This window comes from Lactuca saligna, chromosome 8 (assembly GCF_052625555.1).
Source record: "Lactuca saligna cultivar CGN05327 chromosome 8, ASM5262555v1, whole genome shotgun sequence".
Classification (NCBI taxonomy): Eukaryota; Viridiplantae; Streptophyta; class Magnoliopsida; order Asterales; family Asteraceae; genus Lactuca; species Lactuca saligna.
Genome location: NC_136424.1, coordinates 87,491,288 through 87,514,954, shown reverse-complemented (window position 1 = coordinate 87,514,954; position 23,667 = coordinate 87,491,288). Strand labels below are relative to the sequence as shown.

General features: G+C 33.7%; 1 protein-coding gene across 1 annotated transcript; it reads right to left on the bottom strand.

The window, feature by feature from the left end:
* Nucleotides 1–20,724: 20,724 nt before the first annotated feature.
* LOC145009844 (protein FAR-RED ELONGATED HYPOCOTYL 3-like) lies at nt 20,725–23,372 on the bottom strand. Its single transcript, XM_078968476.1, has 7 exons — nt 23,360–23,372; nt 22,996–23,175; nt 22,048–22,214; nt 21,686–21,836; nt 21,268–21,563; nt 21,050–21,104; nt 20,725–20,993 (listed from the first exon to the last, which is right to left on the bottom strand). The coding sequence occupies exons 1-7, from the start codon at nt 23,370–23,372 to the stop codon at nt 20,725–20,727; spliced, it is 1,131 nt and encodes a 376-aa protein (XP_078824602.1).
* Nucleotides 23,373–23,667: the final 295 nt, after the last annotated feature.

Genomic DNA, 23,667 nt, shown 5'->3' with positions numbered 1-23,667 from the left:
CTTCATAAAAAAATGTTTGTTTTTTAAAGTCTTCATATAAAAAAAAAAAAAAAGAAAAAAAAAAGAAAGAAAGAGTGGTGGTGGTGGTGGTGGTGGTGGCGCTGAGTGCAACGGTGATGGTGGTAGCGGCAGCGACATCGATGGTGGTAGCGGCGTTGGCGGCGGTGGGCAATGGGCGGAGGTGGTAGCAGCAGTGATGGCAAGATTGGCGTGTGAAAAAAATATCACATAAGTTTGGAACTTAGAAAACATCTTTCAAAAACAAAAACTAATTTTTTTTTTCTTGTGGGAATAGATGTGAATTATTTTTTAAATAGTCTTTTCCTCAAATGTTTTTCCACAGTAGAAATTAGAGGTTAAAAAGTTTATTTTTCCTAAAAAAAAAAAACACCATCTATGACATTTTTGATAGACCGGATATACAAAGAGTTATGTTTTTTGTCCACCAAAAATTGATGGAAAAAGGTGACCCATTGACTAGCTCCCCATCCGATCTTTCGTCTGTGCAAAAGACGTTAATGGCCCCTTTATCCGCATCATCCGAAATGTCCCATTGTAACAAACCTACCCTTAAGCTCATTTCAGGTTTGTGATTTATACTTTTTTAAACTAACATATGTAGCACTTTAAGTTGGTACTTTCGTTTATCATGGTTAAAATTGTGTTGATTCTAAATATAATAATAAATAAAAAATTATTTCCAAACGTGTACATTCTCTATGAGGACTTCCCATTAAAACATAAATCATATGTTCTTTGGTTTTCTTTTGTATATCCTTCCTTTCGGTAAGTCATATTCCCGACCTGCAACTTTTGATGTAATACAATGTTAAATGGCAGCTATATATATATATATATATATATATATATATATATATATATATATATATATATATATATATATATATATATATATATATATATATATATATATTGCTGGAAATATTTACACTTGATCCATTACATTCATGTAAAAAATGTTTTTTTGTTCCTCTTTCTAAGTAACAACGTGTTTTGATTGGGATTGGATATCCTCCAACACTTTAACTTTCTTGTCTCTGTGACCAATATCAAGATTAGCGAAGAGATTTTCAATCTTCAGATCAGTGATGATATTTGATGCATTGTCAAGTCGATTTTTTAAAAAGAATGAAATCTCAGCCTGGAAAATTCTTGTTTGTGTAGCTACGGTTGTATTTAACCTTCTTTGTTGAAGATGATCTTGGATCCATTTTAGAAGATGTAATAACAAGAACTTTAAATAAAAGTAACAATGGTTTAGGGATAAATTTTGATTGAGATATTTTATCTATTTATAGATAAAATATATGAAACGACTTTATATGCATATAAATTACAAAATACAAAAAATTATAATAAAATATAATATATATATATATATATATATATATATATATATATATATATATATATATATATATATATATATATATGTACACACACAGAGAGAGAGAGAGAGAGTGAGAGAGAGAGAGAGAGAGAAATGATCAAATTAGAACACCTAAAAGGTTGACAACACGAGAACAAATCTAGTACATTAAAATTTCTAAATCTAAGGCTATCATTAATCATTAATTTTAAAATAAAATTAAATGCTTTTAATTTGTTTTTGAATTAAAAAAAAAAAAAGTAGAAAAGGGTATTCAAGTAATTTTAGGATGTCATCCATTTCGAATATATCGGGTAAGTGATACAATTCAAGAAACTATTCTTATGTTTTAGTTATCACAGTCTTTGAGAGGATTCGATCGTATCTACATCTGCAATGCAAAATAATCTCAAAAATAAACATTTATACGATAGTCGATTGTTACTGTTCTTCCGTAAACACTTTGTGTGCATTCTGGAGTATGTGAAAGGTTGAAGGTGAAGGAATGTCGTCGATTATGAACCTCAGTGGAAAAAGTAAGCTTTCTAATCTATTATGAATAGGGTATAACTGGAAAAGGAGTATAATCGTTGATTTCATTTTACTGATTCTTTACATTTTAATTGATTCTGAAAACCCTAGAAGTAGGGATTTTGATTTTTTTGTTATATCGTCTTGTATGAAGTGCAGTGATGCAAAATCGTAAATGAATGTTGTTTAAAATATTAAATTTCGAAAAAACCGATCTTGTCTCTGAATGTGTAATCGAAATTGATAATCGTAGTTGTTTTTCAATTTTTCAATCGTCTAATATCAAATTCACTTATGAATATTTGTTTATAATTATATTTGAAAGTTGGTCTTGTCGATGAATGTGTATTCGTAGTTAACTTCTTTCAATTTAAGCACGATTGTGAAAACCCTAAAATTAGGGTTCTTTAAATTTTCTTTTAGACTCTGTTGTTGAAGTTCAAATGAAGTAGTTGATGATTACCAGAACAGGAATAATTAATTTTACTAATCAAGATTGAATGGTGTTTAAGTGCAAAATAATGACATTGATAGCATATTTTATGTGTTTTATATGCACTAATGATATTTTAATTCGAAAATGATTTTTTTTATTGACTTATGAAAGGAACTATATGGATTCAATATTGATTATATTGTAAAGTATTATTGTTTATAGTAGAGAACTCCGTTTGTAGTATTATTCCTTGTTTAGGTTGTATTTAGTTTTGATTGTTAAATGCATTTTGGCCTGTGATTATGTACTTGATTGAGTAAATATGTGTTTATGATCCTATGAATGATGTAGTAACTAATGAATAATGGTGTATGTGACCAAATGGTTTACACTGTTTCTTAAGTGGTGATAATCATTGTTGGTTACGTTTAACAAATTTAGATATACTTTGGTATTCAGTTGTGATTGTTATATTCATTGGTGATTAAGCTATGAAAGTAAGTGATTTTTAATGGAGTTTAAGTATACTAGCATTACATTGATAGTATCTGTTATGTCTTTTATATTCATTTATGATTTTTTTTATTCAATAATATGTATTTAATATTTATTGATGGGAAAGTGTGGTTTTATATAGTAGTATTCATTCAGTAGGTTGTTTTTAGTTTTGATTTTTTTAGACATTACTTTGTCATTGAGTATTTGTTTGATTGAATATGTGTTTATTAGTGACCATGTATAATTGATTTAGTAATTAATGATTCATTGGTGATTGATCAATGAATGTGTTATTTTAATATTATTTTTAGGTAGAAAGAAAAGCGAGAGGATATTACTAAAGACAACATTCAGCAAATTAACTAATGAAGAATCCAATCCAGTGCTTATTGATATGGAAGATGAAGACCATCGAGGAAACGAAACAGAACAACGTCGAATTAAAAGACAAATACAAAAGAAATACTCAACACCTAAGAAGAAAATTAAAAAACAAACAAGTAGTAATGATGATTACACGAGATTGAAAATGTTAATTACCAATTCTAATCTATATTGATTGTGTTACTTATTATCTTGACCAGTTTGGATGAACACGTAAACCGCACACCAGATAATTTGATACAAAGGGTAAATGAAATGCGAACAAAAAAACGGTTTGACATTTGTAAAAGAAAGGGTCTTGAAGTTGTAGTTTTGAACTCAGGTTCAAGTAATTAATTAGTTAAAAATTAAATTTATTTGAAGTTTATTTTGGTATTTAGTTATAATCGTTTATATTGTTTTATATGTATTAATAGAAGAAACTATGAAAACCAAAGTGAAGGTGAAGAAGTTTGTTGCAGAAAAGACAATCGATTAAACATCTAAAAAAATAAACAAACAGGTATTAATGATGTTTTCATGTAATAAAAGTTTTATATCAAAATGTATTCAGTAATGATTATATTAGGGAAAATGTCATTTTTGCCCATCAAACTTTTCGTGTTTGTTTTAAAAGGTCCCCAAACTATTTTTTTTGCACATTAAAGAAATATACTTTCATTTGACCGTTTAATTACATCCCTTTACCGATTTTAAAAGGTTTATCCCCTATTTTTGTGACATGGACACCACCGTGGAATATAACTATTGAAATCTTGGTCCCCAAGAATTGGCAAGTCATTGCTAATGGTCCCCTTATAAAACCGTCTTCCCCTAAATCCGTCTTCCCCACCACTTTGTTACCCTAATCCATAACATTCACATCATCGACTTCGCTTTTTTTCCCACCTATAAATCAAGAAGATGGCCTCAGAACAAAGCTTCTCATATGGTGGTTTCAGAGATTCGGATCTAGACTTACCAACTAATGATGAAATTCATGCCTTGGAAACCCAAGTGTTGATTGAGGAAATGCGAGATGAAATGCGACAACAGCTTGGCGACTTTAGGGAGGAGATACGCAACTTGAAAAGGAAAGTGACCATGACGGGTGTTGTTGGAGTTGCAGTGATGTCGTTGATTTGGGTTTGTGTTTGCGTCGAATGCAGTAGATGGGGATTTTGGTGGGTGTAGTTTAGTTCGTAGCTAGCACGATGGCGATTAGTCTCTTTTGGGTTATCAGGGTTGTCGAAGGTTGTGTCTTTTTGTCTAATTCCGTTATTTGCTAGTATATATGTATGTATTAGGTTATGTGTTGTTGGTTGTTTTGAACAATGGTGCCCATTGAGGATGTAATGGTGTTTAGAACCAAATTTTGGGGGGTTTTTGTTAAGACAATAACCTCTGTTGTAATGGATGAATGAAATGAAATGTAGTTCCTATTATAACCTTTGTTTTGCTTTGCATATGATGTTATCGTTTGTAATGAAATGTACCAAATGTGAAGGTCGTATGTTGCAGGACTTCAATTTCCCCTTGTAGTATGGTTTGTAATGAAATGTACCAAATGGAAGTACATTGTTATAATTCAAGTCCATTGTTATGTGGAATTGCATTGGAAGTACAATTATAAAATACTTTCATGTTATGTTTTAAACTAAAGAAACTAACATTCATGTTACAAACAGAAAACAAACTAAACAAGACACATTCACATACTAAATAAGACCATAACAACAAGACACCTTTAATTTAAGACCTTGCACCATAACTAACATACTCCAAAAACATCTTTAATCCAAGTCCATTGGTTTGCTTGATGTATCACCTTCACCATTTTTGCCTGCAACCTTTTTGGCCAACTTTTTCTTTATTATCCTCTTTGACTTTTTTCTTAATTTCAATGTACCTAATTCTTTACCATTCTTCTTAGTCACACCACTTGTTGACCCACATTCACCTTCTCCCATTTTTAAACCAATTCCACTTCCAGTATCACCTTCACCCTTTCCCTTCCCATTTTTTCCTTGACCCTTCCTTTTCTTTAGTGCACTAGATTCACCTTCACCTTCAGCCTTCCTCTTTTTCACCTGACTTTTTTTAGGCTTTAACACTGCATCACATGTTGACTTATTGTGGCCTGATTTCTTACAAACACCACAGAACATCTTTTTGCCTGCCTTGGATACTCTGTGTGATCCAGTAACCTCAATACTATCCCTCTTTCTCTTAATAGTGGGTCTCCATGGAATCTTCCTTTTCAATGGTGGCAAAGGTTGTATGTAGTCTATTGGGTGCCACATTGCACTCCCATTCATGCTTCCAATTGTGTACTTGTAGGTGTTCATATATATGCAAGCACGATATAAAGGATCAACAAATGCCTCTACATCTCTATTTACATTAATAATGGTTGCCACTGAGTGTACACAACCATACCCATTCATTTGCCAAATCCTACATGTACATGTTTCCTTTTCCAGATCAACTCCATAAGACTCTCCTAAATTTGTTGTTTCGAATGTATTTAGGCCACTAGGAAGCACTTGCCAGTACCTACAAATAATCAAAGTTAACAGGGGTAATTAAATACCTTGACTGGATATTCAATTCAATTATGGTGTTCATATAATAAAATACCTTTGTTGGGTCTTCAATTCATTTAGGGCAAGCCTTATGTTTGGACATACATCAAAATGTCCCTATCCACTTCGTTTTTGCCTCAAACTACACATCCTTTGCATCACATATAGTCTAGTATCTTCCAATATTGTAACAATTGGCTTCTTCCTGGCCTCCAATATAACATTGTTAAAGCTTTCAGACAACCCATTCTCAACTGCATCACACCCCCTTCCTATTTGGAAAAATGCTCTTGGCCATGAGTTTGGATTCCTTCCCATCAGATACACATAAGCATTAGGGCTAATCATTTGAATCTCTTTCATTGCAGAATTGAAAAGAGGTTCAGGTGAGGCCTTACAAGCCTTCCAAAATAGTTTCTAATATTGAGCCCCAGGGAATTTCTTCTTGAAATTTGAAAGAACATGCCTGGCACATTCCTTATGTTCTATCTCTGGAAATAAATCTTTCATAGCTTCAGTTATCCCCTGCATTTATATCATCATACTATTCAAAATTATATCACATTTAAAAGAAAGTAGGTATGAAATTATAAATTAGAAACATACCTTATGTTGATCTGACATCAATGTTCTACCAAAACCACCTTCATGATGCAGATCTTCTTGCAAGTTTTGTAAGAACCATTTCCAGTTGTTTTTATTTTCAACACAAACTACAGCCCAAGCTGTTGGGTATATATGATTGGTACCATCCCTACCAACAACACATAATAACTTACCAGTACACATTCCTTTTAGAAAACACCCATCTAAGTTTATTATCCCTTTACAGCCACTTCTCTAACCCTCCTTTAGTGCATGAAAACATATATATATATATATATATATATATATATATATATATATATATATATATATATATATATATATATATATATATATATATGTCCTACTAAAGTAAGTTTTCCCATCTGGCATAGAGTTCACAGATAACTTGACCGTTGACCCTGGATTAGACATTTTTATCTCTTCACCATAGGACCACAACTTTGCATAATTTTCCACTGTGGTACCTTCAACAAGAGACATTGCATGTTTCTTAGCTCTCCTACATTGTCCCATACTAACCACTATGCCAAATTTAGTCTTTACTTCCTCTTTTAACATCCTAACATTGAATTTCTGATTCTCAAGCACTTCTCCGGTGAAATGACTACCATTCCATCTGTAATTAACAATTGACCCTAATTTAAAATTTCTTGAACAATTGTGGTAAATGCTAAGGGACTTCATTTGGAAAGAGTGCTCCTCACTCATCCATGATGCTCAAAGCCTAAATGTGCATTGACCATTACTACACTTAACCAATAACCTTTTACTGTCGTTTTTTTCAAAGTACTATTGATATCCATTTGATACACCATAATTACAAATCACAAATTTTAACTGTTTAGGGTTGGTGAACCTCATACCTAGAATTGGCAACTACTTCTTCCAAGGTATATCTTCATTAAACATCGGTTTTCCTTTCACATCTGGGACATTATCATCTTCATCATCTTTAGTATCATCTTCTATGACCTCCTCATTCCATTACCCTGACTTACTCCTTCATAGGTTAATCCTTCCATGTTGGTTTCTTGTGGACTCTTAATTTCAGTTAGGTCAATACCTTCTTCCCCTTCAATTGACATATTTGTCTTGACAAAACAATTATCCTCAATTTCATTTTCATTTGCCTTCGTTACATGCACAGTAGTACTAAAATGGTCCATGTAAACATAAACGTGTACTCAACATTCATAAGCAATGTCTATAAATTCTTGATATTGACGTTCGTTTGAAATTAAGGTTAAACCTTCTAGGATTTGTAAATCAGGTTGACAATAATAAACTTTCTCACACTTCTCTTGTATGAATCGTTCAAGAAAACCCACAAACTCATTATATGACATACCAACAAAATCGACGTTCTCGAACACATGATGAGCACCATCAGAATAGCAAAAAGGTTTGTTGATGAACACACATTGGAAATGAAATTTGATAGAGAGGAATATAGCCATCGATCTTCAGTTACTATGGTGGGATGACGAGGGTTTTCTTTAATGAGGAGGCGTTTCTTCAATGAGGGAAAGGGATTGTATAGCGCGAACGGTTTACTTTATACAAAATTAATATAACTATAACACACATGGCCATTTCATTAAATGACGTGTCACCGACATTTTCCCTCATGGCATGTATATTACCTTTCAACCCGGTAGAAGGTAACATAAGGGTATTTTATAACAGATAAATGAAAGTATATTTCTTTAATGTGCAAAAAAAATAGTTTGGGGACCTTTTAAAACAAACACGAAAAGTTTGATGGGCAAAAATGACATTTGCCCATTATATTATCTACATCTTGATAGGTTTGAATGAAAGTGTTGACACGACAACAGAAAATGAAATACATAGGGAAAATGAACTGACAACAAAAAAATGGTTCGATAGTTGTAAAATAAAGGGCGATGAAGTTGTTGTTTTAAACTCATATTCAAGTAATGAATTAGTTTAAATTAAATTTATTAGAAGTTTATTTCATTATTTAGTTATAATCATTTATTTTGTTATATATGTCTTAATAGGAGAACATGATCTGAGAAGTAAGCTAAATATAAAGAAGTTTGATGACAATGAAGATTCATATTTTGAAGATGCTCAACCTGTGGTTATTAGGAAAAAAGAATGCATGATAATTCATTCAAACATGAAGATAAAGAAGATGTGAAAAATTTATGTAAAAATGAAGTTGTACAAAAAAGGAGAAAGAATAAAGAAGGAAATGCAGGGAAAGCAAGGAAAGTGCCTAAATTTGTAGCAAATGATGCAGAAGAAGCAAGGTGAATACAGGTACGCACATCACCAAATGTGTTGTACAGTTGTATGCATAACCTTAGCGAGGAACAGAAATCATATATTTCTTCTATTGGTCTGGGGCATTTGTTGAATATGAAATTGGATGGGTGTGCATCAATTATGGGGCATTATACCGTAAGGAATTTTGATTCAGATAGGATGGTGCTCAATCTTCATCATGGTGATATACTAATAAATTGGGAGCTTATTCACGAATTGGTGGGTCTGCCTCTAGGGAATGTTGCAATAAAGTCGATGGTTTATAGACAAGTTACAGACGACGCGATAACTGTTTGGAAGAAACAATTCGATGATGAAGATAATATTAGACCAATGGCAGTTCAACAAGCTATTATGCAAACAACACGTGCAAATTTACTTTTTAAAGTAAACATCTTTTTTCTGCTTTGTAATACACTAGGTCAGTCAATGAGCATGGGAACATGTGACCTTTCCATGTTATCAAAAGTTACAAAAGACTTGGATCTAAGTGACATCGATTGGTGTGGATATGTTTTTGATTGCCTTAAGGACACAAATAGTGCATGGAATCCAAACAACAAAAAAAGATTCTATATTGGGCCAATTATATTTCTTTTGGTATGATTTCGTATAAAATTCAGATAGCTATATTTACTTACATGTAGACATTCATTAAAGTGTATTTACTTACTAAAATATTTATTTGTGTTTATTGTAGCTACTATATGTAGAAAGTGTACGATGCGATTACGTAAAGATTGTACGAGGCAGACCAGCAATATATTTTTGGAATGTTGATAAACTGTGTGAGCGAGAAAGAGTCGAGTGTAGGACAATAGGTTTGGGTATGGGTGAATTGCAAGAACCATTTCAAGTCATCAATGAATCAGCTGGTTCTGGTAATGTAGTTCAAGAAAACGTTCATGTACTATCTTATTATATTCAATAATGCATATCAGACATACTTTATTATTTTGTTTAATCGAGATTAAGTATACTCATACATATTGACAGGCAACTGATGCAAGAAGTGTGAAAATAAGTCATGGATGGTTTATGGTATTAATATGATATAATCATTAATAAATAATATGTTGAATTTTTAAACTAATAAATACATGTATTGAATTATTAAATTCAAAAAGTGAATATTTTTGGTAAACTAATGTAATCATAATTGATTTATATATAGTATTAAGATAAATACACAAACTATTAATTTATTAATTTTCGTAGGGAAATCAAGGAGGGGAAATTTTCAGTGGAAGTGGGGAAACAGTTGAGGTACTTTAATACTTATTCATATGTGAATTATGAATTACTATAGTATTAATTAATACACCATGACTTATTGATGTTCTTTATTTGCTATGTACCGTAATCACATCATGTTGACTTTAATAGGCAACTCTTTAAACAATAAAGGTGATGCACGACATGCTCATGCATCAAAAGAAAGTGTTGGAAGATAAAATAAATGATACTGTCAAGAAATACCCTGAGAATCAATTGGTCAAAGAATGGAAAAACAAATTAAATGATCTATTTAATGAAGTTTCAGCATCAGATGAACCAATACAATCTCAATGCTGGTATGATAATGAGGCTGAAATTGAACGTACACTAATTCTAGCAACATCTAACAAAAACTTTGACAACTCACCGATAGCAAACTGTAGTATTCAGATGTCAAAGGATTATGTTGTAATGCCCGTAGATCCGGGCTAGTCAATTTAGAGACAATGAGCATAAAAAAAAGAGTTTTTGATGGAAGATTACTTAGAAAGATTAATCTTAACCAACTTGTAGTACATGTTACAAGGTTTCCGTACATATAAAGAATGCTGAAATCCAAGTTATAACGAAGAAGTTATGACTCGTCGAAGTTTAGCGACGAAACCGGCACGAAACCGGGAAGCGTAAATAGTGAAATTTCGATAGGTCGATATTTAGCCTTAGCGATCTAAATGAAAGTCGTAGTGTTTGTTAAACGAGTAAATTCCATAAAAAGAACGCCCAAATCTGACTTCGTATGAGGAAGTTATGATCTTTCGAAGTTTCGGAATAACGATGTACAACCCGAAATTCGAATATTAGATTGAGTGGTTTTTAGCCGACACAACCTAAACGAGAATCGAAGATCTCGTTAATAGTAGCGTAACGATAAAAAGACAAACGGAAATGGACGTCGGATAAAGAAGTTATCATTTTTAACGGACCAATCGTGTCCCGGCCTGTTAAAGATATAAAATTTAAAATCGAGCCAAAATTAGCTGACGGAGTCTAAACGAAAGTTGTAGAGTACATTCCCGCCTTTGCATGGATATAAATAACGTCAAAACGGAGCTTGTATGAAAAAGTTATGATTTTTAGAAGTCGGAGTAGAAAATCACGAAATCTGATGCGAGATAGATGACGTGGCTCGATCTAAGCCGTCCGATGAAGGCCAGCCTCGCATTCGATGAACGCCACGTCGCTTCGCCCTATGCCCCGCGTACGAGGTCCAGTACGCCCCGCGTACCTTCAGTCTTATCCGAGTCCGAGTCCGAAGTGCGAGACAGTTGTGCACCACTGGCAACCTTATCCGAGGAACGCTCAGCGTAATCCGAGGCCTTGCTGGATATAAAAGGGGGACGAGGGTTCCACATTTTTCACACCTTTTTTCACTCTCTCTCTAAGTGTCCTAAACACTCCTAAACCCTAGATAAAACCCCTAGCACCCTAAGAAAGCCCAGAGGCTCCAAGAGCCCGGAGAAAAAGAGTTTTTCGGTGTCGAAAATCTGCTCCAAATAATGTTTCGGTTTTCATTAAAACCCGTTGTAAGTGAGATACGCTTACGCAATTTTCAATATAGCTTTCAAATAATTATAGTAGTGTTATTAGGTCCTTAAAATAATTATTTGGGCTATTATTATGTGTTATATTGAGTGTTATTTAACGCTTATATAATAATAATAATAATAGCTAGACTATTAATTAGTCGCGGTTAACGTTAAAACTAAACCCTAGTGGTATTTATACTAGGTTTTGTCGAGGGAAATTGTTTTAAGAAGTAAAGAAGCGCTGTTCGATTACCGAGTCACCACCTTCCAGGTGAGTGCATGGTCCCTTTCAACTTACACATAGATATGAAGTAGTTACTACGTGCTATGTGTGCATATTGTCTGTTTACTTGTTGTTTATGCTCGGTGAAAGCTTTTATATATGTTTTAAATGATTTAAACTATATATGTATTTTATATCTACGAAAATGTTGGGGTAAAGCATGGGTAGATATAATAGATGAAATATGAGTTAGACGATGAGTTGAGAGGTGATATAGACCATGAGGTATGGGTGAGAGGTGTAAAATATGAGAAGCCTTTTTCCCCAAATGATATCCTCGTCATTCAGCAGAGTATGGATGACAACCACGAACTATTCTAGACGGTCCAGTGGAACACTAGCATGCTCGCAACGTGTAGGTGTTGTGAACGACGTGTTCACCCGGTGTACTACTATAAACCTTGGTGACCATGCAGACTTGGTGCCTAAACCTTGGTGATCATGCAGACTTGATGCCTAAACCCTGGCGACTATGCAGACTTAGTGCCTAAACCCTGGCAACTATGCAGACTTAGTGCCCGTTGTGTAAACCGTGGCAACGATGGACTTCGTGCCGATTCCTTAGGATGATCCTTAGGAATGGTTGAACGAGGAATAGTTGATTCTTAGGGTAGATCCTTAACAGTAAAGAAGATAATGGGGATGGGTAATGGGGTTTAATTGCTTGATTGTTTAAACGTAATAATTATATTATTGTGGGTTGAAAACCCTATGTACTCACTAGGTTTCCCAACCTGACCCACTCAGTTTGTTTATATCACAGGTGTTGATATGAAGTCACATGACACTGAGAGATTTAAAGAGATGTAGATCACTAGTGTAAATAAATGTAAGTTCTGTTTATGCTTATGTTTATGTATTAACGATGACATCCCAAATATTTTAAAATGAATAAAATACGTTCTTCGAAAATGTTTTAATAACATAATTATCGTGTTTTTCTGGGAACAAATTTCGTAACATTTTTGTTAAATGAAGTACTCTGATTTTTATAAAGCATAAACAAAATCGGGCTTTTCTGGCCGTGAAAATGGGGATGTCACGGTTGATATCAGAGCATTAGTTTAAGCGAACTAGGAATATGGATTTATTTCTAGACTTAAACTTAGAATGCTAAGCGATGATCGTGAGGAGTGTGTCTAATATATTTTATGGAGTACACCTAAATAGACACAAGCACTAGCTCATTTAGGAAAAATGCCTAACATGCTTTTATGTGCTAAATGATTTATGATATGCATTATATGAACGGATCTATGGTCTGTTGTTGACTGGATCTGGAAACTTTACGTGTTCATGTTTCTAAACATTTAATTATGGTATTAGAACTGGCATGTAACTTTTCGGAGAGATAAGGAGATTTACACGTCAATCGTAAATAAAATATTTCCAATTTTAATTCTCGTCATTTCGCACTAAACATCTGATCTGGTGTATAGATCAAAATGGCAATGACCCGTAGCGGAAACGTGAACGCAAATAGAAACAAAAACCAACCCCCAGTAATTGAGCAAATACCTGTTGTAGTAGAAGATGTACCCGAACAAATCACCATGGCTGGAGTACAAGCCATGATTCTGGCTATCTTAGCAGAACAAAAGGAAGAAATGAGGCGGATGTTAAATAGCGACGAACCTACCATGCCCATAGAGCAACCCGAGCTGATTCCCGAGCAATCGGAGGAAGGGAACTATAGCCGCCAAGTAAGTCAAGTTGGGACTCAAGGAGAACGAAGGAATGGCTTGGAAAGTGGAAACGACATGGGTGGGCAAATGTATAAGAATTTCTTGGGTGCCAAGCCACCAAGTCTTTCTGGAAGCCCAAAGCCGGTTGAGATTATGGATTGGATCCCCGAAATGGAGATGGTGTTCGAGAGCTGCAACTGTAGCGAGAAACAAAAGACCGTCTTCGTAGTAAGACAACTAAAAACTGGAGTCTTGAGCTGGTGGAATCTATTGGAGGATATGATGTCACGAGGTGAAGCCCTGAAGATGTCATGGTAAGAGTTCTTGGAACAACTAAAGATGCAGTACTGTTCAGAGATAGATCTGGTTGATCTAAACAATGAATTCCAAAACTTGAAGAAGGGGAGAATGAACATTGACGACTATGCTACTGCATTCACGGAGAAGATGAATTGTTTCCATACATAGTACCAACCGAACTCTCTAAAATTGAGAAATTCGCAAATGGACTGCCAGCTGACTTTGGCCCAACAGTCAAGATGGAAACTACTTGAAAGCAGCTGTTCGAGCAGCTAAAAATGTGGAGATCCAGCTGAAGGAAAAGGGCCTCGAGAGAGATGAAGTTGGCGAGAAAAGGAAGCATGAAGGATCTTCAAAATCCAGCAAAGAAGGGAAATTCTCAAAGACTGAAGAAGGAGGAGGACGCAAAGCCAAGTGGTGCGAGAAGTGTAAAAAGAAGCACTTCGGGAAATGTAGCGAGGAAGTGACTTGCTACAGATGTGGAAAGACAAGGCATTACACCAACAAGTGTGCGTGCAAAAAGAAGGTGTGCTATGGATGTAACAAAGAAGGGCATATTTCTAGGGACTGCCCAAAGAAAAACGAGGCAGCAAAGCCAAACACGCCACCAAGGCCAAGGGCATTTCACACGATCCTCGACGAGGCAGAAAACCATGCGAGGAGTCAAGGATGAGGAATTCATACCCGAAGACCGAGTTATGAAGTAACAAAGGGGATAGAATCATATGATGTAGCCTATTAGAGGCATAGTCTAGGGTGAACTTGAACACCTATGTAATAGTTTCAAGGAAATAATAAAGCCTTCGTTTTGCTATTTGATGTGTTAACTTGTTATGTGATTTTCTTGTGTGGTGACTTGGAAAACTGCGAGACAATACTTGGGATGAGTATGAGTAGGTGTGAAAGTTAGTAGATGCATATGCTACCGGAAGCACAGGACTCACAAGGTTACCAAGAAACCAATAATTTATTTCGTTTTATTCAAGTATGTCGTTACCATTTTTTCAGTAATGACTAAGAAGATGATTGTTAGTCCGACCCTAGTGGTCATATCAAATTGAGTCCGACTAAGAAGAGTATGTTAAATGGTTTATAGAACCAAGTCCGGTGTAGCATCTGACTTAAGCTAGAAGCTTGAAGTGAAAGACAATCAAAGCGATCAATAAAAGTATTGTGCTCGTTGTTAAAGAAGTTGGTAGCTAGAAATGCTACATATTAAAAAGTGATTATATCACATTAGAACACGAAGGAAGGTATATTCCATTCCGTAATTTGACTCTAAAAGAACTAAGTCTAAGCGTTACAACGTGACCTAATGGTCTATTGTGGAAATAGAATAACTTAAGATGTTAAGGAGAAGAAGGAGTCCCCAGTAAGGACCAAGATTGTGACTTTAAGGTCATAATTTGGAATCTGGCGTGAGATAGGGAGACGGTGCACGATCGAGCACCAATTGCAGACAAGGAATCCAAGAGTTAGATACTTGTTCGAAGTGACATAGAAGTTACGATTATTACCTAGGATGAAGAGACAACATATGGAGTCATCATGTGAGCTCTATTTCGTTGATGATTCCGGGAATCATCCTAAGGGGGAGATAATTGTAACGCCCGTAGATCCGGGCTAGTCAATTTAGAGACAATGAGCATCAAAAAAATGAGTTTTTGATGGAAGATTACTTAGAAAGATTAATCTTAACCAAGTTGTAGTATATGTTACAAGGTTTCCGTACATATAAAGAACGTCGAAATTCGAGTTATAACAAAGAAGTTATGACCCGTCCAAGTTTCGCGACAGAACCGGCACGAAACCGGGAAGCGTAAATAGTGAAATTTTGATAGTTCGATACTTAGACTTATAGATCTAAATGAAAGTCGTAGTGTTTGTTAAACGAAGAACGTCCATAAAAAGAACACCCAAATCTGACTTCGTATGAGGAAGTTATGATTTTTCGAAGTTTCGGAATAACAGTGTACAGCCTGAAATTCGAATATTAGATCGAGTGGTTTTTAGACGACACAACCTAAACGAGAATCGAAGATCTCATTAATAGTAGGATAACGATAAAAAGACACACGGATGCGGATGTCGGATAAAGAAGTTATGAATTTTTAACGAACCAATCGTGTCCCGGCCTGTTAAAGATAAAATATTTAAAACCGTGCCAAAATTAGCCGATGGAGTCTAAATGAAAGTTGTAGAGTACGTTCCTGCCTTCGCGTGGATATAAAGAACGTCAAAAACAGAGCTTGTATCCAAAAGTTATGATTTTTAGCAGTCGGAGTAGAAAATCACAAAATCTGATGCGAGATAGATGATGTGGCTCGATCTGAGTCGTCCGATGAAGGCCAGCCTCGCATCCGATGAACGTTAAGTCGCTTCGCCCTACGCCCCGCGTACGAGGTCTAGTATGCCCCACATACCTTTGGTCTTATCCGGGTCCGAGTCTGAAGTGCGAGCCAGCTGTGCACCGCTGGCAACCTTATCCGAGGAACGCCCAGCGTAGCCAAGGACTACGCCCAGCGTAATCCGAGGCCTCGTTGGGTATAAAAGGGGGACGAGGGTTCCACATTTTTCACACCTTTCTTCACACTCTCTCTAACTTCTTTCTATCTCTAAGTGTCCCAAACACTCCTAAACCCTAGATAAAACCCCTAGCACCCTAAGGAAGCCCCGAGGGTCCCGGAGTCCTGAGAAAAAGAGTCTTTCCGTTTCGAAACGCTGCTCCAAATAAAGTTCTGGTTTACATGAAAACCCGCTGTAAGTGAGATACGCTTACGCAATTTTTAATATAGCTTTCAGATAATTATAGTAATGTTATTAGGTCCTTAAAATAGTTATTTGGGTTGTTATTATGTGTTATATTGAGTGTTATTTAATGCTTATATAATAATAATAATAGCTAGACTATTAATTAGTCGTGGTTAACGTTAAAACTAAACCCTAGTGGTATTTATACTAGGTTTTGTCGAGGGAAATTGTTTTAAGAAGTTACGAAGCGTTGTTCGAGTGCCGAGTCACCACCTTCCAGATGAGTGCATGGTCCCTTTCAACTTACACATAGATTGAAGTATTTACTACGTGCTATGTGTGCTTATTGTCTGTTTACTTGCTGTTTATGCTCGGTGAAAGCTTTTATATATGTTTTAAATGATTTAAACTATATATGTATTTTATATCTACGAAAATGTTGGGGTAAAGCATGGGTAGATATAATAGATGAAATATGAGTTGGACGATGAGTTGAGAGGTGATATAGACCATGAGGTATGGGTGAGAGGTGTAAAATATGAGAAGCCTTTTTCCCCAAATGATTTGCTCGTCATTCAGCAGAGTATAGATGACAACCACGAACTATTCTAGACGGTCCAGTGGAACACTAGCATGCTCGCAACCTGTAGGTGTTGTGAACGATGTGTTCACCTGGTGTACTACTATAAACCTTGGTGACCATGCAGACTTGGTGCCTAAACCTTGGTGATCATGCAGACTTGATGCCTAAACCCTGGCGACTATGCAAACTTAGTGCCTAAACCCTGGGGACTATGCAGACTTAGTGCCCGTTGTGTAAACCGTGGCAACGATGGACTTCGTGTCGATTCCTTAGGATGATCCTTAGGAATGGTTGAACGAGGAATAGTTGATTCTTAGGGTAGATCCTTAACAGTAAAGAAGATAATGGGGATGGGTAATGGGGTTTAATTGCTTGATTGTTTAAACGTAATAATTATATTATTGTGGGTTGAAAACCCTATGTACTCACTAGGTTTCCCAACCTGACCCACTCAGTTTGTTTATATCACAGGTGTTGATATGAAGTCACATTACACTGAGAGATTTAAAGAGATGTAGATCACTAGTGTAAATAAATGTAAGTTTTGTTTATGCTTATGTTTCTGTATTAACGATGACATCCCAAATATTTTAAAATGAATAAAGTACGTTCTTCGAAAATGTTTTAATAACGTATTTATTGTGTTTTTCTGGGAACAAGGCCCGCAACATTTTTATTAAAAGAAGTACTCTGATTTTATAAAGCATAAACAAAATCGGTCTTTTCTGGCCGTGAAAATGGGGATTTCACATATGCAGACTTCGTGAATTGACCTATAAGAAAATCTTTTCAGAGTACACCGCCATCTAAAATAGAAATGTCAATGCCTTTGTCTGTAGTACCATTCAAGAATGAAGAAAAAGGGTTTAATAGAAGAGGGGGCAGGCCTCGCATGAAGTCCGATTATCTGAAATCTCCTGACATTATACGGGTTGTTGATATCACCAAAGGAATTCCACGACCAGAAAAACATGTAGCAGAATGGATATTCTCTCTCCAGGGCGAACCAACGTAAGTTACATTTAAAATATGTTTAAAGTTACTTACTTTATTTGGTTAAATATTAAAATAAGTAACAATTGGTCACGTTTTTTGCAGTGATATAGTTTTCCGCACTCTAGATGGTTTTTTTCCTCAGAGGTTTCAAATGGAAAGTTTTTTTTTCCTACATGTGAACTATTTGGTCAGGTGATTGATTGTTGGAGTCAAGTGTTGAATCTCGATGAAAGTAATCGTGCATCAGAATCTCATTTAAGAGTTTATTGCAAGACGGAGTTGACGGTATTGTTTATTATTATTCAATGCTGATTAAACTATATGTTAAATACAAATTATAAAAAAAATAATGAGTTTTTAAAACTGGACAACAAAATTTGTATCTTGAAGGTAATTTATCTGAAAGTGAACGCAAAGCTAAATTCCTTGAGAATCTTTTGCTTTCTATTGAAGATATGGACTCAACCCTACGTTATGTTGGATTGGTAAGATACATATCTGAACATGTTTTTTTGTTTATTTATTAATAATGACATATAAATATAAAATAAAAATAAATACATTTAAATGAATACATTTTACAGCTTTTCCTACCGGTTGTCCGTTCCTTCCAAATTTCCTTTTTGTGATCAATCTACAACACCCAGAGTTTGTAATCATTGACAACAGCAAAGTTGATGATCATATTGATGTGAGATATGGTCAATTGCCCTAAATCATCGTAAGTGATCACTAAAAGTTACATTACTTAGTAAATAACATTTCATACATGTTGACAATTTTTTTACATTTTCAGAAAATCTATATACTTGATTACTTAAAATCTCAGAATCATCCAAAAACTGAGATGTTTTCACATGTGATGCCACATAGACTGGAAATGCCTTGGAGAACAATAAACAACCACATTGATTGTGGTGTGTTTACAATGCGTCGCATGGAAACATATATGGGTGGAAGTATGAATGAGTTTAAAGTTGGGTTCAAGAAGGAGTCTCCTGCACAAGATGATCAACTTGCTAAGTTGAGGACAAAATATTTATACAAAATAATCACTCGTGAATATAATGTGCATAAGGATTATGTGCTTCAAATGGTTGATGAATTCCACAAGATTCCTGCAAGACAACGCTCTGAACTGTTGAGTATTGCAAAGGAACAAATTCACACAAGATTGGATGATTTTAGTTAATTATGCTCAAGATATTACTTTAGTAATGACTTTGATGGTTTCTTTTGGATATCTTCAAAAACAATGGTTTCGTATGTTAAGAATATTAACTTTGCTTGTAGAACGTACAATGGTTCCTTTTGGTTTGCTAATTTAGTAATGGAATGATAAGTAATATTTTCAACTTTTTATTTATAATTATAAATTTACATTAATTTATGAATAATTAAATAAAAAATATGTTATGTAAAACCATTATGATTAACATGATTGATATCATGCAAAGATTATTGTTAGTTTATGATGTGTTGTTCTAAAGTATTTGAATAATGTTATTCATTTGTGATGATAATATTTATTCAGTTATGATTCTTACTAACAAACATTTGTTATTATGATATACTAGTAATTAAATACAATAAAATCTTTTTATAATTGAAATGACTATATCAATAGTCTACAATGATTGATGTTAATATTACATTTTCCAGAATGGAAAAATCAATCTATTATAAACCAAAACTGATTTGACATAATAACAGAGTATTTCACAATTTTCATAGAATTAATCTGTTATGATTCATTGATGTATTTTTAATAGTATTCATTATTGAATATAAGAGTGTTTTAAAATAACATAATGAATCATAGAAATAAGTCAATAAATGATATAAAAGTGATTTAAAATAACATAATGAATCATAGAAACATCTTCTTATTCATAAATCTAATAGAAAAAAGAAAAGCATAGAAATAATAACAGAGTATTACACAATTTTCATAGCATTAATTTGTTATGATTCATTAATGTATTTTTAATAGTATTCAGTATTGAATATAAGATTGTTTTAAAATAATATAATGAATCATATAAATAAGTCAATAAATGATATAAAAGTGTTTTAAAATAACATAATGAATCATAGAAGCTTATTCTTATTCATAAATCTAATAGAAAAAAGAAAAGCATAGAAATAATAACACAATATTTCACAATTTTCATAGCATTAATCTGTTATGATTCATTGATGTATTCTTAATAGTATTCATTATTGAATATAAGAGTGTTTTAAAATAACATAATGAATCATAGAAATAAGTCAATAAATGATATAAAAGTGTTTTAAAATAACATAATGAATCATAGAAACATCTTCTTATTCATAAATCTAATAGAAAAAAGAAAAGCAATTGGGCAAATCTATAGGCCATTTTAAGGTTGTTTTGACTCTCATGCAAGTCTGACTTTGCAAGTCCTCCAATTATGGTTAACATATTGATTGCAACCTGTGCAAATTCTAGTTTTTTTCTTTGTAGTTGCAACAGCTTTCTCAGTGGCACTAACCATTCTTTTCTTAGTTCCACTCCCTTTGGTACGTATTGATGAAGGTGGATGTATATTTATTTCTTCAGGAATGTTTCGTATTCCTAGCATCCGAATAATTTATTCTTCATCATTATCAGATGATGATTGGTTTGAACAACCGAATTCCATTGCTGCATGCTTCAACTTACGTGTGTTCTCAACAAAAGCCAACAGTTTCTCCTTATTTCTTTTGAAATGATCCAAGCAGTATTCAATATTACTGTAAGCCTCTATTAGAAGTTTAAAGGTGTCATCTTCTGTTTCCATGGCAACATGTTTCATGGCAAGCAAATGGCTTGAAATTGCATCCCTTCTCCATCTTCTGAGAATATACTGCTCTGGAATCTCTTCAATATGGTTATTTTTCAAGACAGCAAAATATGTCGACAAAAAATGTCGGTACGTATAAAATGATTGCATGAACATTTAACTTCTTTTTCAGGCAATTTTAGTTCAACCTACATTGTAGATGAAAAATAATATATGTTAGTAAGTGGTTGAATTGACATATTAGTTAGGGGTTATTACATAAAATTTAAATAATTACTATTTATTTAAATTCAAAGAATATTATACACCTGTGTAATCATCAATGAATATGGTGTCAAATATGAATAATACCTTGCATTTTATGTTCAACTGTTTGCTCTTATCCGTTTGTGTAATCATAACAACTTGCCACCCATCAATCATTTCAACACTGTGAATAGAACAATACCAGGCTGATTTAAATATTTCCTTTTTGACCTCATAGAAAACGGTTTTAGTGTAAACCGTAGCTGCATATTCTAGTAATCCAGTTGGAAGCGTCATTTCATGCTTTGCATTTGTTGTATCATGTTCTAGTTTCTGTTGACCATTTCGTTGCTTTCTAATTGCAGTGTCGTAGTTCATCATGAAATAAATAAGCAAATTACCTGAGTTTGAGTATTTATTAAAAAATGAGTTTACCCTTTCAGACCTTGAAGTAGTTTTCATCAGACCATGCAGTGGCATGTCTTTAAAAAAGGCTGGAATCCAAAGCTTTCGATCCTTGTACATGTCTTTGAACCATCTTTTGTCTTGTAGTTTGAATTTCTCATAAGAAGTTTCCACCTTGATTCAAAGACTTTTGGATCTATATATACATTCCAAACAAGCTTAGTAAAACGCTTTCGAAAATCAGTGTTTTTCAGAAAATTCGCTGAAACCTAAAAAAAAGAATAAAACATAACAAGTTGATAAGATATCTATGAATAAACAGGATATGTGCTAATCATTTTTTGAGAAAACATAAACTGTTGAAATGATTGTTGAATAAAACATATAATGTGTTAACTATGAATAAAATATACACACCTTAGCTTGTAGTTTTTTCATAATGTGCCACATACATAATCAATGATTAGAATTAGGAAATACTGCTTCTACCTCCTGTAGAATCACTAGATCTTGGTCTTTTAACACTAATTGAGGGTGTTTTCCATGTGCTTTGAAAAAAGCTTCAAGCAACCAACGATAAGATTCTATTGACTCGTTGCTTAACAAACCTGCTCCAATGTTTATTGAATGTTTGTGGTTATCAATGGCTGTAAATGACACAAAAAACATTCCATACTTGTATTAAAAACTTAATTAAAAACAAATTCAACAGTTATTATAAACTCAAAAAAACAACAATATTCATATTTAAAGTAAAAAATATAAAACTATAAGATCATACTTATTTTATCGGAATGTAGCATCAAATGATATCACATCTCCAAACTCCTTGTAATATAACTTATTGGTTTCATCCGCCCAAAACTTTGTGTTTTGCACACTATCAACACATTTATACTCAAATAGTTAGGTAACTCATATTTCCTCATGTTCATTTTTTCAACAACCAGTTGTGCATCCTTGTCACCTATAATGTTTCCAATCTTCATTCTAAAAATTTTATAATCAATTACTTCAGGGCCAACTTTTTCATAACCTCCTTGCAAACTAGCTTGTAACTTATGTGCCTTTGTTGCACCAATGTTAGATGTTGAGGAACGCACTATAAACTCCTTGTCTTTATAATTAAGTCGTCGTGCGCGTTTGGAATACCGTCTTTCTTCTTTAGTCTCTAGGGCGTGGTTGTGCTTCTCTTCGAACTAATATATTTTCCATGCATTAGTTCCCATATGTAGTCGTTCAAGCTTTATCAATGCCTTGCAGTCCGTGATTCTAAAGTTTGAGTTTTGTTTATTCCTTCCAGTTCCCGTAGGATCCAAAGTTTCAGTTGATATGTTAGGTATTTTACCCATTTTTTTGCACACTACATACATTTTTTTATGGTTTTGTCACCAAACCTCATTACTATATTTAACCTGAAACCAAAACCTGCTTTATATGCATATAATTTATACATTTCAACGGCCTCCTCTAATGATTGATAAGTAGCATCTACATATAGCATAAATTCTTCAGGAATAGTAGGTTTCCATAACTTGGTTTTCCCACCACACGAGTCAACAACATTACAATTGAATGATTCCTCTTTAGAATCAGATCCATTTTTACCTGTATTTTTAGACAACAAAACCAATAAGGAGAAATAACATAAATTTAGATTAATTCCGTATTCATGAACTAAACAAAATTTTGATCATAATCAAAATGTGTTTAACAGTAATCAAATTTGAAGTATTTAATCATTTGAAAATATGTACAACTAGGTTGAAATATTTCCTTCATATATGATTACCAAGAGTTCCCATGATTATCATATATATCTAAAATAGTTGCTTAATCATCAATGTATGTAAAAATTACAACTTAATACCAAAGTATATATATATATATATATATATATATATATATATATATATATATATATATATATAGGGAAGATTTATATGGAAAATAAATGATTAGGGCAACACATATTTGAACCAATGAAAAAATGACAACACATCACTTCCACAATACATTACTTGTGAAGAAAGAAATGGACACGTGTCATTTGATTATTGGTTCCGGTAGATATTGCCCTAGTTATTTGTTTTCCATAGA